Source organism: Cervus elaphus, chromosome 1 (assembly GCF_910594005.1).
Source record: "Cervus elaphus chromosome 1, mCerEla1.1, whole genome shotgun sequence".
Taxonomy (NCBI): domain Eukaryota; kingdom Metazoa; phylum Chordata; class Mammalia; order Artiodactyla; family Cervidae; genus Cervus; species Cervus elaphus.
In genome coordinates this window covers 21,425,989-21,441,562 of record NC_057815.1, presented here as the reverse complement: position 1 = coordinate 21,441,562, position 15,574 = coordinate 21,425,989, and the positions used below count along the sequence as shown (strand labels likewise).

At 40.4% G+C, this 15,574-nt stretch overlaps 1 protein-coding gene across 1 annotated transcript; it reads right to left on the bottom strand.

The window, feature by feature from the left end:
• Positions 1-474: 474 nt before the first annotated feature.
• MMP7 (matrix metallopeptidase 7) lies at positions 475-10,246 on the bottom strand. Its single transcript, XM_043913284.1, has 6 exons — positions 10,090-10,246; positions 7,032-7,258; positions 6,798-6,946; positions 4,805-4,933; positions 2,883-3,044; positions 475-755 (listed from the first exon to the last, which is right to left on the bottom strand). Exons 1-6 carry the CDS (start codon positions 10,222-10,224, stop codon positions 727-729), a joined length of 831 nt encoding a protein of 276 aa, XP_043769219.1. The 5' UTR covers positions 10,225-10,246; the 3' UTR covers positions 475-726.
• Positions 10,247-15,574: the final 5,328 nt, after the last annotated feature.

The window sequence follows — 15,574 nt, the reverse complement described above, 5'->3', positions numbered from 1 at the left end:
GAATACTCAGAGTGAGCACTTGGCCCAAAGGGTGAGGGGAACTTAGTGTACTTTTGGGCTCTACTGTCTTGGGTTATATTACACTATACCTGACCTGATAATAGCTTAGGGGCAACTGAACACCAAAAATAATGTGGTGGGGTTACTTATGTTTTTGGTTTCTGCCTCTGATTTCATTGTATGGCATGTCTTCTTTTGCCACAGTCCTCCCAAATAGAAATCATTTTTGTACTCAGTCACTTCAGTCATGTCCGACTCTTTGCCGCCCCATGGACTGCAGCCCGCCAGACTCCTCTGTCCATGGAATTTTCCAGGCAAGAATACTGGAGCAGGTTACCATTTCCCACTCCAGGGGATCTTCCTAACCCAGGGATTGAGCCCGAGTCTCCGGGGTCTCCCGCATTGGCAAGCAGATTCTTTACCACTGCACCACCTGGGAAGGCAGAATAGTTTTACCAAGAAATAAAAATTGTATTTATCTGTATGGTTAACATTTATTGACATCCACCAAGTGCATCTTGCTTGAGGAGAGTCATAGATGAGTAAGACATAGTGATGTCATAAACAAAGTTTATCCGCAAATGGAGAGAGAGACATAAAAACCAACCACAATACAAGGTTGGAGGCAGCAAGTGTTAAATGGAAGGCAGGAACAGTGTTCATTAGTTCTGGTTGGGAACGGTTATATAGAATCCAATGAATGAATGGGTGTTCTTGCTGAAGTTTCTATTTTTTTCTTGAATAATTTCTCTTTCCTGTTAAGAGACAAAAATAAGAACATTCTGGCATTGCATGAAACACACACACACAAATCCCAAGGCTAAAAAAACACAAGAAGTGTTGCAGTAGGTAATCATTCATCCAGCCCACTTTTCTATGCCTGGGACAAGTTTTGAAGATTAACCTCCAAAGGCTAAAAAGGCAGCACTGTGTGTAGGCCTTGGGGGTCAGATACTTTTGCATCCTGTGTCTGCCATTTTACCAGCTGCATGATCTTGGGTAAGATACTCCTTATTAATAGCCTCTCTTTGTATTAGATTACCAATCTATAGAATAAGAGCATGAATAATTTACTGGATTGTTGGAATAAACAAGTTAATGCATGTGAAATGCTTGGTACGCTATATAAACTTGATGCATTTTAGCTATTATTTTTATTATCCTGAAAAGAATGTTGGGAATTTTACACTTGTGAGTTTAGTCACATTCTTTTGAGTTTACATTTTCTGCTCACATCACTTCTTGGATTAACAAACACCTTACATTTAATACCTATATAATTAAATCTTGCTTTAATTTATCCAGAAGCTACCTCTTTCCAACTTTGACTGGAGGCACCTCACTCTCTAAAACATAGGATTTAAAGCACTAATCCACGAGTTCCATGGTTTTATATAAGGGGAGGTACTAATAATATTTTCTACTTTGTTGGTGATAACTGCCAACAATTGTCAGTGTTTCGTGAGCTTTTTTGACAGCAGCATCTCCTTAAATAAGAACTTTGAGGTACATTTACATGATATTTTCCAAACTGTCTTCTTTGAAACGTTATTCTGAGAGGGCTCAATGGGTGTTCCACACAGAGGATTGTAATTTAGGAAGCGCTGAATTAAACGAGAGTTTGTTAGGTTCTCTGTAACATCCAGTGTACCTCAAATACAGTAGGTATAGTGGTTTTTGAATTTGTTTCTCCAAAGCATCTTTTTTTTTGGTGGGGGCCAGGTGGGGGCGGGAGTTGTCTGGTAGGACCAGTGTTCTGGGAACACAATTTGAGAAAAGTTGATTAATAGTAAGTTACAGCTTCAATCTGTTATCTCACAGGAGTAATTTCCCTCTGAGGACATTACATTATTTATTATGTGGAAGCACTTTCATTGCTTTTCTGAACATTCAAAGACTCTCAGGTGATCTTTATGCAGTGTATTCTCATCATCCTGACATTTTTGCCAGAAAAGTTTAATTGTATTTGTTTACTTAAAGATATCATTCTGTATGTATTCTCTTTTCCAAATTGCTTTTAAAAACATACTAAGTAGTGATCAGCTGAATTGTGTAGCAGAAAGAGTGTGAAGTCATGCAGCCCTGGCTTGGAATCTTTGTTCAAGAACCAAGAATTTGTCCTCGGATGATTTATTTAGCTTTTTTGATTCCTACTATTATATTTTCTGCTCTCATCACTTCTTGGATTAATAAACTCCTTACATTTAATACCTATATAATTAAATCTTTCATATGTCTGGAGACATAGCTTTTTATCCTTGTCCTTTGATTTCTTTCTCACAATACTCTTCTGACTTGATCAAGCAAATATAAATCATTTTATTTTTTTTAAACTGAGTTTGGAATTTGATTAAAACAAAAAAGTGTAGATTAGGACATGGGATATTCATACACATCATGACTAGCAATTGTCACTGTTGATGGTTAACCCCTTTCCCTATGTACATATGCAGGCAGGAAAAATTAGGTCACTTTTCCTCCTCTAGGGCCAAATCTGTGGGAGTTGGAAACCCCGGGAGAAGGTGTTATATTCCTCAGTCTATCCCTGTCGGGGAGCCTCTGCTAAAGTACTTGAATCCAGCCAGAAGGAAGAATGAGTTGCAGCTTAAGGAAAAACCCCTTGAAGTTTCTTTTCCACGATTTCATCAAATGATACTATATCACTGAAAACTTAAAATCACAGTATAAATATTCTCATAGTATAAGATAGTCTGATTAAATTTCAAGTATCCAATGTCTCAAATTTCTCCCCTCAATAGGCTTTTAGATATATATGTTCCAGTGTGTTTCAAAGTAAATACCTATTTCCCAGGCTTTCTCATTCAAGCCCACCATAAGGAGACAATGCCTCCTGATGGAAATATGGAAATCATAAATATTACCGTATAACGTCTGAATTCCGTTGATATCATCCTGTGAAAGTTTGAAGTTCTTGGAATCTTCTTTGCTATAGGTTGGATACATCACAGCATTAGGATCAGACGAATGACTCAGACCTAAGGAATGGCCAAGTTCATGTGTTGCAACATACAGGAAGTTAACTCCTGAAACCAAAGAGAGACATATAGTGACTGTAAAAATAACTATCTGTATAATAACATCAAAACAGATAATCAAAATTAGAGTAACTATAAGATACCTAATTCTTTAAATCCTCCATAGTTTTCTTATTTGTTTCCAGGCCTTCATGAGGGGGTGGGTTTAAAAGAGGAATCAGAAAAGTTGTACTTTAATCTTATCACCACTTCTGGTTTTAAGAAAATATAATGTTTTTTTCTGTCTATTTTCTTCTTATGTAATCATTCAGCAGTGTTCAGAAGCAGAAAGCAAAGGCTTTTAAAAAAATATAAAGACCTGAGTTTGAAACCTGGCTCAGCTCCTTACTAGCTGGACAACTCTGGACAAATGAATGGGTATTGCTGAGTCTCAGTTCCTCATTTGTTAAATGGAGATAATAATTCTGACCTTGTAGATTTGTCATAATAACTCAAATTTCCCAATATCTGAAAAATGATGAATATCCAATAAATGATAGTGGCTCTGAATAGCAGGAGAAAGAAAATTGGTTTCGAGAAAGCACAACCGCAGGGCAGGCCCTCCAGGCAAGGCTGCAGTTTGCTTTTGATTTATTAAAGTGCATTAAATATATGTTCTCTCTCCCTCAGACTCACAGATAGGCTTTGCAAATAAGAAGGAAGTTGTGAGTGTGTGAGTTAGAGGGGCCAGAGTTCCAATCATGGTGCATTAGATTGAAGGAAGGTGTCTTTACTTTGAGTGGGAAGAGGGAAGAATGAAAAACACATGCAATACGTGAAATGGAAGCAGGGTCGTAATTTTACATAGGTTAGATTTTCACAGCAAGGCATCACTGTGGTGGTAAATTCCCATTGCCAAACACAAGTATTCATTTCACTTTCAGGGCCAGTTAGTAGCCAATTTTTTAAAAGCATTGTCTCCAATTAGGATTATTTATCTAGAGCTCCTCTTCATTAGTTTTCTGTTTTGTCTATAATCTTCCACTTTGTAAAATGATGACTACAGTGGGCTGGGTTATAGTGTGACCAATAGTGACCAATATTAGTGTGTGTGTGCTGTCACTTCAGCTGTGCCCATGTCTTTGCAATGCTATGGACTGTAGTCCAACAGGATCCTCTGTCCATGGGATTCTCCTGGCAAGAATACTGGAGTGGATTGCCCTCCTCCAGGGGATCTTCCTGTCCCAGGGATCGAACCCGCATTTCTGTGTCTCCTGCATTGGCATGTGGGTTATTTATGACTAGAGGAAACTAAGAAGCCCGAATAATACTAGAATTATATACAATTCTCCAAATATCATAGTCTCTGCTCCCTTTTGTCCTTTAACTAAAAAATATTTTGAGGATATATACAAAAGAGTTATACTTGATTGAAATATTGATATATTCCAAGCACTATGCTAAGCATTGTGTAAGCATTATCTCATTTAATTCAAACAACAATCCTGTGAGGTGGGAATTAGTTACACTTCCATTTCACAGACGAGGAAACTGAGGCTCAGAGAAGTTAAGTAACTTGTCCAAAGAGAATGTGAGTAATTGGTAGAGGCAGAGCAAATTGAACCCAATGTTGCTTGACGCTATAGCCCGAGCCTCCATCTTCCACACGTGGAACTTTATGAGCACATTTAAAGCACAGAGGTTGGCAATTAGCAAGACTAGATAATTATTATTAATTAAAGCAATTATCAAAATTAGAGATAGTTAAGATATAGAAAGTTGAGGATTTTGAAAAGGATGTGTAATGGAAGAGATGCGGGATGCTGTACCTATCCCATTGCCATCAGTCCAGAGCTCATCCTCATCGAAGTGAGCATCTCCTCCCAGGCCTGGCCCAGGTGCAAAGGCATGAGCCAGTGTGGCTCCTGGTCCATCAAAGGGATACGAGTCCCCGTGAGCTGAAAGAAAACAGGGTGATTGCCTTTAGAGACTGAATCTATATCCAGTCATTCCATCTTTTAGTTTATAAGATTATTGAGGTGAAAACGATCAGTCCAAGCAGCCAGCTACATGACAGGGTGGTTTGGGTATTTGTTTGTTAGAGGAACTTTTTCTTTCATACAACTGCTGCTCATCCCTAATAACCTCCACATTTTGAAAGCTTACTGATGCAAGACTTTAAAAACATTCACATCTGATTTATGGTGGCACTTAAATGTTAAATTTGATCACTTTCCTTTGCCGCATGGTGGCAGAGTGGAGAATACTGGATTCAGCAGGTAATTGAATATCATTTAATGTAAGTTTTCTTAAAAACCTAGCTTATCCTTTGTGAGTATAGCAGATAGTTTCTTGAAGAACTGTGCTCAAGGTATCTTTTTTTTTTTTTTTTTTTTTCTGGAACGAGTGGCTACAACATTGTGAGCCCAGGGACTGTCCATGGCTCCTCTGTCCATGGGATTCTCCAGGCAAGATACTGGAGTAGGTTGCCATTTCCTTCTCCATCAAGGTATCTTAAAATGGGGGTTTTGATGTGCTTTTATTTGTGATGCAGAGAATTTTATTTTCAAGTTGGCATCTGGCCGTATCCAGTTTATCCGGTTCCTAAAAAGCATGGAGCATCATGTCAGTGCTTTCTGTAAGGTTTTCTTCACGCTTGTCAATATTGCGGTTTAAGTTTAAATTTCAGCTAAATTCACAGCACCCGTGAAGTGTAATATTAAAGCAGACCCAAAGAGCAATATTTTCCTCTAAAATTTGCACCATGAAACATCAGTAATTAATAGCAGTTCAGGTATATAGGTTTTATCTCCTTAAGCCCTTTAATATAAAATTTTCTATTTTCTGCTTTCTTACTAAATACATGAAAGGTGTTGGCAATAGGCCACAGGGGCAGTTCACTTCTTGGAGACCACTTAAGGCCTTTGAAAGTTGTAACCTCTTCTTTTGCTTGTATATGTGCGTGCCTGCTAAGTTGCTTCAGTTATGTCTGACTCTCTGCGACCCTGTGGACTGTAGCCTGCCTGACTTCTCTGTCCACGGGATTCTCCAGGCAAGGGTACTGGAGTGGGTTACCATGCCCTCCTCCAGGGGACCTTCCCAACCCAGGGATCAGACACGTGTTTCATATGTCTCCTGCACTGGCAGGCAGGTTCTTTACCACTAGCGCCACCTGGGAAGCCCCTGCTTATAACTTATATATGTATATAAAATGATTCATGTTATAGAATAAAGGTTGGCAAACTTTTTCTGCAAAGGACCTTTTTGTGGGCTTCATGATCTCTGTTGCATTTACTAAAGTTTGTCATTGTAGCCCCAAAGCACTCACAGACAATAGGTAAATGAAAGAACATGGCTATGTTTGGGTTTCCCTCATAGCTCAGTTGGTAAAGAATGTGCCTACATTGCAGGAGACCCCGGTTCAACGGACGTAAGTTTGAGTAAGCTCCGGGAGTTGGTGATGGACAGGGAAGCCTGGCGTGCTGCAGTCCATGGGGTCGCAAAGAGTCAGACATGACTGAGTGACTGAACTGAACTGAATGGCTGTGTTCCAACAAATATTTATTTACAGATTTGGCACATGGGACATAGTTTGCCATTTTCTGCTATAAAAAGTGGCTCTAAATTAATGGGCTAGAAAAAATGTAGTAACATTGACATATATATGTATGTTTATATCTGTATCCCATTAATGAGATCTATGTATCTGTCTATCATCTATCTATATCTCATTAAAGATTTTAAATCTGGAAAACAGGAGGGCACTGATATAAACAACAAGCAAAACAGCACACAGGATCAGCCTGAAGGAATCTTCCTTACCTCTTCTTGCAAAGCCAATCATGATATCAGCAGTTCCCCATCTAACTCTCTTAAACGTCAGTGGGATCTCTTTGCTCCATATTTTGAGGGCCTTGGCCACTAATTGATTCACTGTGATATGTGGTAAGTCTGAAGTATATGACATGATCCTGGTAGCAAGCAAGAAAACAATGTTTGACCTTTTAGGAGAAAGGCTATATTGTTTTTGCCAAAATGAGCCAAAGCAAAACTGACCTGTAGGTGACTACTTTGGACGTCCATTTTGGGTGATTTGGGAATAGCGAATATTCTGCAACATCTGGTACTCCACATCTGGGCTTCTGCATGATCTCTATAATACGGGGGCTTAATATTCCAGTTATAGGCAGGTGAAAGAATCCTTCCATCCGCTTGAGTCTGACTTCTAAACTATTGGCATTCTTGATTTTTGAGTCAGATGCATAAAATCTCTTGAGATAGTCCTGTTGGAAAGAGAGTAATTGATCTCTAATTCTTGTTTGTTGTCTTCTTTATCTCAGAAGTCTGCACAACTTTGCCTCTGATTCCTATGAACCCAAATAGTAGTTTGAAGGCAAAATAGTTACACAGTAACCAGGTAAAAAAAACAGTGCATTCCTGAGAAGAAAATTTAATATTGATGATGAGTCATTGCCATTTCTTTTCATGGCCAAAAGAAAAGAGTCCCTCTATTTTTCGATTGTCCCATTAAATGTTTTGAGGAGAAACCCACTGTATAGTTTATAAAACACAGACTTGTTTTAACAGTCAGGAAGAGTGCCCAGTGTGCCCTCAGGGTGCACACCTGAAGTCTGCTCTTGGCATCAGAGACCGTTTGGGGAGATCCAAAGTCACCCAGCCCTTTCTAAGACTCTCTGGAGGTCAGGTCCCCTGAGGTTAAAGCTCTTAACCTTTTAGTCCTGGGAAGGATGTTAGGACATTATTTCATTCTCTAAGTGAAGAAATCAAAACTCATAGTAACTAAATGACGTGCTCCACGGTCATGTATTAAGTTAGTAGGCAAACTGGTCCTGAGTTTCTTGACTGCTTGCCATGTCAACGCTCTTTCCATAGCTAAATTCTTTGTAAAACCCTCTTTGTGAAGCTGTAAGGTAAAGAAGGTCTCTTAGGTGTGTTCCATGCACAGTTAGGTCTCTGGGAATTTCTTAAAGGACCTCAGTGAATGGGTGTGAAGATAGCGGTCCTGCAGCCTAAATAGGAAAAAGTAGAAAGTGAATGAAAATAACAACGGCAGCAGCCTCCCAAGAACCTTGATGAAGCACTTACTAGTGGCAGGGACCAGACCAAGAGCTTTACATGCTTATCAGATTTAAATCTCATAACCACCCTGTAAGTTGGGTATGGCAATACTTTCCTATTTCACATTTGAAGAATAATGGCTCCAAGAAGGGAAGTAACTTCCATGAAGTCACCCCATGAGCAACCAAAGGAATGGGTATTTGAACTCCTATTCTGATTCCAAAGCCCATTTCCTCAGAAAACCATAGAGCATCATGATAATGTGTGATAGTGCTGTTGAAATGAGTTAGGAGCATGAACTTCACGTAAGTAATCTTAGCAGTAAGGAGCTCTCTCTTCCTGTTCCCAAGAACTGTGTTTCATTCAATACAACAAGTACTCACTGTTCATCCATGACAGTTGCGAGTTAATTCCTGATTTAAAAACAAATAGCTCATTTTCTCCCTTCCAGAGCTACCAGTTTTGCAAAGACACCCTCTGGAAGAAATCTCTCTGAATCCTTGAGATGAGTTTTCCTAACCTTCCTTTAAAGCTAGAGAACCTCCTTCTGGTTTACTGGCAATCTGCACCCTGGGTGAAGGGGCTGAACACTCCTACAAGTGGACTCCCTCTGGAGAATCCAGAAGGTGGAACCATACAAAATGGACGTTTTTCAGATCAAAAGAAAACAGTCAAATAGGACCTCCCTGATGGTCCAGTTGTTAAAACTCTGCCTGCCAATGCAGAGGACATGGGTTTGACCCCTGCTCTGGGAGGATTCCACATGCTGTGGCGCAACTAAGCCCATGTGCCACAGCTACTGAGCCTATCCTCCTTACGAGAGATGCCACCGTGATGAGAAGGCCATGCACTGCAACTGGAGGAAGCCCGCACAGAGCAACGAAGACCCAGCGCAGCCAAAAATAAAATAAATACATTAAAAAAATGGTCAAATATCAGTAATTTCATATGGTTCAATCCAACACGTTACAGGGACTTTTAAAAAAGTCAGTTAGTGTGAAATAGAACTCAACTTTTCTTATGCTTAAAGCTTAAAGTTATAAACAATACTTTTACCAAGTAATAATTACTTAGACTTTGGGCTTCTCTGGTGGCTCAGCTGGTAAAGAATCTGAAGGAGAACCCAAGGAGACATGGGTTTGATCCCTGGGTCAGGAAGATCCCCTGGAGAAGGGAATGGCCAACCACTCCAGTATTCTTGCCTGGAGAATCCCATGGGCAGAGGAGACCTATCGTCCATGGGGTCGGAAAAGAGTTGGACTCGACTGAGCCACTAACACTTTCTGTGCCTCGCTCACATTAGAATAATTATTATATATTGGAAAGTACATGAGTTTTGAACCAGAACTTGTTCTTGACTCTTGTCTCTACAGTTAGCAAGTATGTGGGATGTGAATCAACTTTACTTTGGTTTTTTCTTTCTCCCAGGATAGAGCTGAGGATTCAATGACATCACGTATAGGACGTATTTCATAATCTGAAGTTGTTACATACATGATAGTTGGTATTGTTACCACTTCATTTATTTGCTAGACTCCTCCAGGTATAAAACACAGTATTACTGTTTCCACTGGATATATGAGAAAACGGTCAGAAGTTCATGCCTCACCCATCATCTTCGGTTTATCAGCAGGAGAGCTACAACATCTACCCTCATTTTCTGTTCTCAAGTCTCTCCATCCCTAGGGTCCTCATCTTGAGCGGCATCTCTTTGCTCTTTAAGAGACTATCTCAAGTCGCAATACATGGTAGTACCTGCAAAAGCTTCAATCTATATAACATGTCTCAGGGATGTTGTTTCACATCACCCCATTTGATTGATATCATCGTATCTTCCAGCTAGAAAACCGAAGCTCAAAGGTTAATAACATGCCTCTGTCCATCCACGCAGTAGAGTGGAGGAGGTGGAACTTGAATCCCCTTTGGGCAGGCTTCAGAGCCTGCACTTGATTAAAGCATTTATTGCCTTTATAATCGGGAAAGTTATTAAAGTGGAAAGCCCGTGGCGGCCCGGGAGAGCGGGCCAGAGACGTACCTGAGCCAGCTGCCAGCGCGGGTCGCCCTCGCCTGCCGGGCCCGGGCCGAGCGGCAGGGCCGGGCTGCCGGGCAGCAGGCACGCGGCGCAGAGCAGCGCCAGCCGCATAGCTGCCGCCTCGCGCTTACAGGGCATTTGGTGTTCTGTGCAGGCGGCTGGAGAAATTTATATGGCTTCTTAACCTTGGATGTGGAAACGGGTGACTCATTTCAGTGTTTTCTTTGTTTGGAACGTCTTACGGAACTTTGAAAAGCGTGTGTTATCTTTCATTAATGACAACGAGGAAGTATTGTGCCCTTATTGGCAGGAAGCACAATGGATTTGTCTTTCAAAGGGTTTTTTTCCCACTTGTCTTCTGTATAAATTTAACCCGTGAGAAGACACATTTTCTTTGCCAGGATCAAGTTGCTACTTTTTTTTTTTTTCATTTTTAAAGCCTTTATCTGTGCGTTCATTTCTGGCTGTGCTGGGTCTTTGTTGATGCGCAGGGTTTTCTCTGGCTGCAGCCAGTGGGGGCTGCGGTGGCATGCTTTTCATCGCGGTGGCTTCTCTTGTTGCAGAGCACAGGCTCTGGGGTGTGCAGGCTGCGGGAACTGTGGCCGGAGGGCTCAGCGGCTGGGACCCCCGGGCTCTAAGCACAGGCTCAGTACTTGTGACAGATGGGCTTAGTTGCTCCGCTTCCCAGATCAGGGGTCCAACCATATCTCCTGCATCGGCAGGCAGATTCTTTACCACTGAGCTACCAGGGAAGTCCTCAAATTGCCGCTTAGACATGTCTTCTCAATTAAAAAATCGAGGGAGCATTATAAACAGGACATTCTGTATTTTAAACAATATAAAAAAAATTGAAATGCATAGAAAAATATTAACACATAAAAATATTAACATGCATATACTTAAGTCATTATGAAGCAAAAGCTTTGTAACTGTCTCCAAAGTCACAGAGGGGAAGTCACAGTTTTACACTGTGCTCATTCCTGAGTATACTCCACTGTAGCGACATTGTTTATTTCTGAATTTTCTGCATTTAGCTTAAAATGTGTTTTGCTTTGAACTTTTGCTTTGTTGCCCCTGTTTAGTCATGCTGATTCTGTGCCTTTTGTAAAAGAATGTTGCCTATAGCCTGAAATATATAGGATAGCCTATTCTTAAGGCTCTGGCTTTTAAGAGTCCATTCATTTAGAGATTAAAGAGTTGCAGAAGAAACAATAATATTTGTCTTGTTGGAAGTTTGCAGGAACACTGTGACTGACCTACATGGGCAACTGAAAGAACAAACGATTCCTCCATCAAGAAGTTGGCAACAACTCTCATCTTGCCTTGAAAAGTGATTTGCTAAAACCCTTTGAGGAGTTGGGGGCTTTTCAGATACAAGCCACCTGTCTCCTTGCATGACCCTGCAATAAATCTTTCTGTGCTCCAACTCCTGATGTTTGGTTTGTTTCATCTCGCTTGCATTGGGCACATGAACTTGTGTTTCGTAGCAATAGCTTCAGATGATTTTTTCAAAAGAAAGAATCATCAAGTAGACTAGGTGAATATTTGAGGGCAAGGGGCAGTCGGGAAGAAAACTTTTCCTAAAACCAGCTACAAATACTTCCTAAATTGTTTTGATAATTCTTTCTTTGTAGATATATTTTTATTCACCATAGCAATTCTCTCTTTTGTGCATAAGACTTCACTCGGGTAAGAAAACTCTTTCCTGATCCGTCTTTGAGCTAGCACCATTAAGTATATTTCTATGTCCCTAAATTTGTGTTGTTGTTTAGTTGCTAAGTCATGTCTGACTCTTTGAGATCCCATTGGACAGTAGCCTGCCAGGTTCTTTTGTCCCTGGGATTTCCCACGCAAGAATACTGCAGTGGGTTGCCATTTCCTTCTCCAAGGAATCTTCCTGACCCAGGGACCCAACCCACATCTCCTGAATTGGTAGGCAGATTCTTTACCACAGAGTCACCTGAGAAACCCTTGCCCAAATTTACTCATTCATAAAACAAAAACATTCATTTATCCATTATATGTGCTTGGTCCTAGGGATAAAGGAATCAGCAGACATATACTCTGAACTCAATTATCTTGTAGGGAGATATAATGGAATCTTCTTACAGAGCTTAAGTTAAATATCAAAGTATAAATATGTGTAGAGTCATTTGTTGCTAAATTTGGAAACCTCATTTTGGTCCTTCTCAAATTTGATCACTGACAGGCAGTTGATTCCTGTGTTCTTTCATGAAAGGCTCTCTTCCCTGGGATTCTGTGCTAATACATTTGCTTGTTTCTTCTTCTGTTTTGATCCCCATTTTCCTGTTTAAACTCCTCTTGCGTCCACCTCTTAACCCTTGGTGAACTGTAAGTTTCCTTCAGTGGCCTTTACTTCTTGTGCTATGAACATTCCTTCAGTTCAGTTCAGTTCAGTCGCTCAGTCGTGTCCGACTCTTTGCAACCCTGTGGACTGCAGCACACCAGGCCTCCCTGTCCATCACCAAATCCTGGAGTTTACTCAAACTCATGTTCACTGAGTTGGTGATGCCATCCAACCATCTCATCCTCTGTCATCCCCTTCTCCTAACTTCAGTCTTTCCCAGCATCAGGGTCTTTTCCAATGAGTCAGCTCTTTGCATCAGGTGGCCAAAGTATTGGAGCTTCAGCTTCAGCATCAGTCCTTCCAATGAATATTCAGGACTGATTTCCTTTAGGATGGACTGGTTGGATCTCCTTGCAGTCCAAGGGACTCTCAAGAGTCTTCTACAACACCACAGTTCTCACATCCATACATGACTACTGGAAAAACTATAACTTTGACTAGATGGACTTTTGTCGGCAAAGTAATGTCTCTGCTTTTTAATATGCAGTCTAGGTTGGTCATAGCTTTTCTTTCAAGGAGCAATTGTCTTTTAATTTCATGGCTGCAGTCACCATCTGCAGTGATTTTGGAGCCCCAAAAAATAAAGTCTGTCACTGTTTCTATTGTTTCCCCATCTATTTGCCATGAAGTGATGGGACCAGATGCCATGATCTTAGTTTTCTTAATGTTGAATTTTAAGTCAACTTTTTTACTCTCCTCTTTCACTTTCATCAAGAGGTTGTTTAGTTCATCGCTTTCAGCCATAAGAGTGGTGTCATCTGCATATCTGAGGTTATTGATATTTCTCCTGGCAATCTTGATTCCAGCTTGTGCTTCCTCTAGCCCAACATTTCTCATGATGTACTCTGCATATAAGTTAAATGAGCAGGGTGACAATACACAGCCTTGACATACTCCTTTCCCAATTTGGAACCAGTCTGTTGTTCCATGTTCAGTTCTAACTGTTGCTTCTTGACCTGCATACAGATTTCTCAGGAAGCAGGTCAGGTGGTCTGTTATTCCCATCTCTTTAAGAATTTTTCAGTTTGTTGTGATCCACACAGTCAAAGGCTTTTGGCGTAGTCAATAAAATAGAAGAAGATGTTTTTCTGGAACTCTCTTGCTTTGTTGATGATCCATCGGATGTTGGCAATTTGATCTCCAGTTCCTCTGCCTTTTCTAAATCCAGCTTGAACATCTGGAAGTTCACAGTTCACGTACTATTGAAGCCTGGCTTGGAGAATTTTGAGCATTACTTTACTAGCGTGTGAGATGAGTGCAATCGTGTGGAAGTTTGAGCATTCTTTGGAGTTGCCTTTCTTTGGGATTGGAATGAAAACTGACCTTTTCCAGTCCTGTGGCCACTGCTGAGCTTTCCAAATTTGCTGACATATTGAGTGCAGCATTTTCACAACATCATCTTTTAGGATTTGAAATAGCTTAGCTGGAATTCCATCACCTCCTCTAGCTTTGTTCATAGTGATGCTTCCTAAGTTCCGCTTGACTTCATATTCCAGGATGTCTGGCTCTAGGTCAGTGATCACACCGTCATCATTATCTGAGTCATTAAGATCTTTTTTGTGTAGTTCTTCTGTGTATTCTTGCCACCTCTTCTTAATATCTTCTGCTTCTGTTAGGTCCACACCATTTCTGTCCTTTATCATGCTTTATTATGACCATCTTTGCATAAAATGTTCTCTTGGTATCTAATTTTCTTGAAGAGATCTCTAGTCTTTCCCATTCTATTGTTTTCCTCTATTTCTTTGCTCTGATCACTGAGGAAGGCTTCCTTATCTCTCCTGGCTATTCTTTGAAACTCTTCATTCAAATGGGCATATTTGCTTTTCTCCTTTGCCTTTCACGTCTTTTCTTTTCTCAGCTATTTGTAAGGCCTCCTCGGACAATCAATTTGCCTTTTTGCATTTCTTTTTCTTGGGGATGGTATTGATCACTGTCTCCTGTACAATGTCATGAACCTCCATCCATAGTTCTTCAGGCACTCTGACTGTCAGATCTAATCCCTTGATTCTATTTGTCACTTCCACTGTAAGGGATTTGATTTAGGTCACACTTGAATGGTCTAGTGGTTTTTCCTACTTTCTTCAATTTAAGTCTGAATTTGGCAATAAGGAGTTCATGATCTGAACCACAGTCAGCTCCTAGTCTTGTTTTTGCTGACTCTATAGAGCTTCTTCATCTTTGGCTGCAAAGAATACAATCAATCTGATTTCTGTGTTGATCAGCCGGTGATGTCCATGTGTAGAGTCTTCTCTTGTGTTGTTGGAAGAGGGTGTTTGCTATGACCAGTGCATTCTTTTGTCAAAACTCTTAGCCTTTGCCCTGCTTCGCTTTGTACTCCAAGGCCAAATTTGCCTGTTACTCCAGGTGTCTGTTGACTTCCTACTTTTGCATTCCAGTCCCCTATGATGAAAACGACACCTTTTTTTGGGGTGTTAGTCCTAGAAGGTCTTGTAGGTCTTCATAGAACCATTCGACTTCAGCTTCTTCAGCATTACTGATACTGTGATACTGAATTGTTTGCCTTGTAGATCAAGAGGGATCATTCTGTTATTTTGGAGATTGCATCCAAGTACTGCATTTCAGACTCTTTTGTTGACTATGATGGCTACTCAAGTTCTTTTAAGGGATTCTTGCCCACAATAGTAGATATTATGGTCATCTGAGTTAAATTCACCCATTCCAGTTCATTTTAGTTCGCTGATTCCTAAAACGTCAGTGTTTACTTTTGCCATCTCCTGTTTGACCCATGATCTCATATCACTCCACGGGTTCATTTACTATCCATACTTTAATCAGTTCCAGGCTTGTTTAAATCTCATTTTCCTGGACTTAATAATATCTTGTCACTTGGTTGCTATCAGGATAAAGGAAATGTTTATATATCACTTATCTCATTCCCTGGCATAAATGTAGCCTAAATCTCTTCCTTATAAATTTGTATTTTCTATCGCATTCTAGAAATGTTCATTTGGACGTTCTATAGGAACAACATGTCTTAAACTAAAGTCATGATCTTTCTCATCAGTCCTCTTCAGCTCTGGGTTTTTTTATTTCAGTGAGTGTTACCACAGTTCACATTTGCTTTTGTGACTCTATAGGCATAGTGTAGGTCCGGAGCCA

Bases quoted from the DNA above. Each gene is read 5' to 3' on its own strand.
- MMP7 (XM_043913284.1), bottom strand. From the start codon at position 10,224: ATGCCCTGTAAGCGCGAGGCGGCAGCTATGCGGCTGGCGCTGCTCTGC. The intron at 4,934-6,797 runs GTAAGGAAGATT...GTTTTCTTTCAG, and splicing joins GATTGGCTTTGCAAGAAGAG to CTCACGGGGACTCGTATCCC. The intron at 3,045-4,804 runs GTACAGCATCCC...CTTTGGTTTCAG, and splicing joins GACTGATGGCAATGGGATAG to GAGTTAACTTCCTGTATGTT.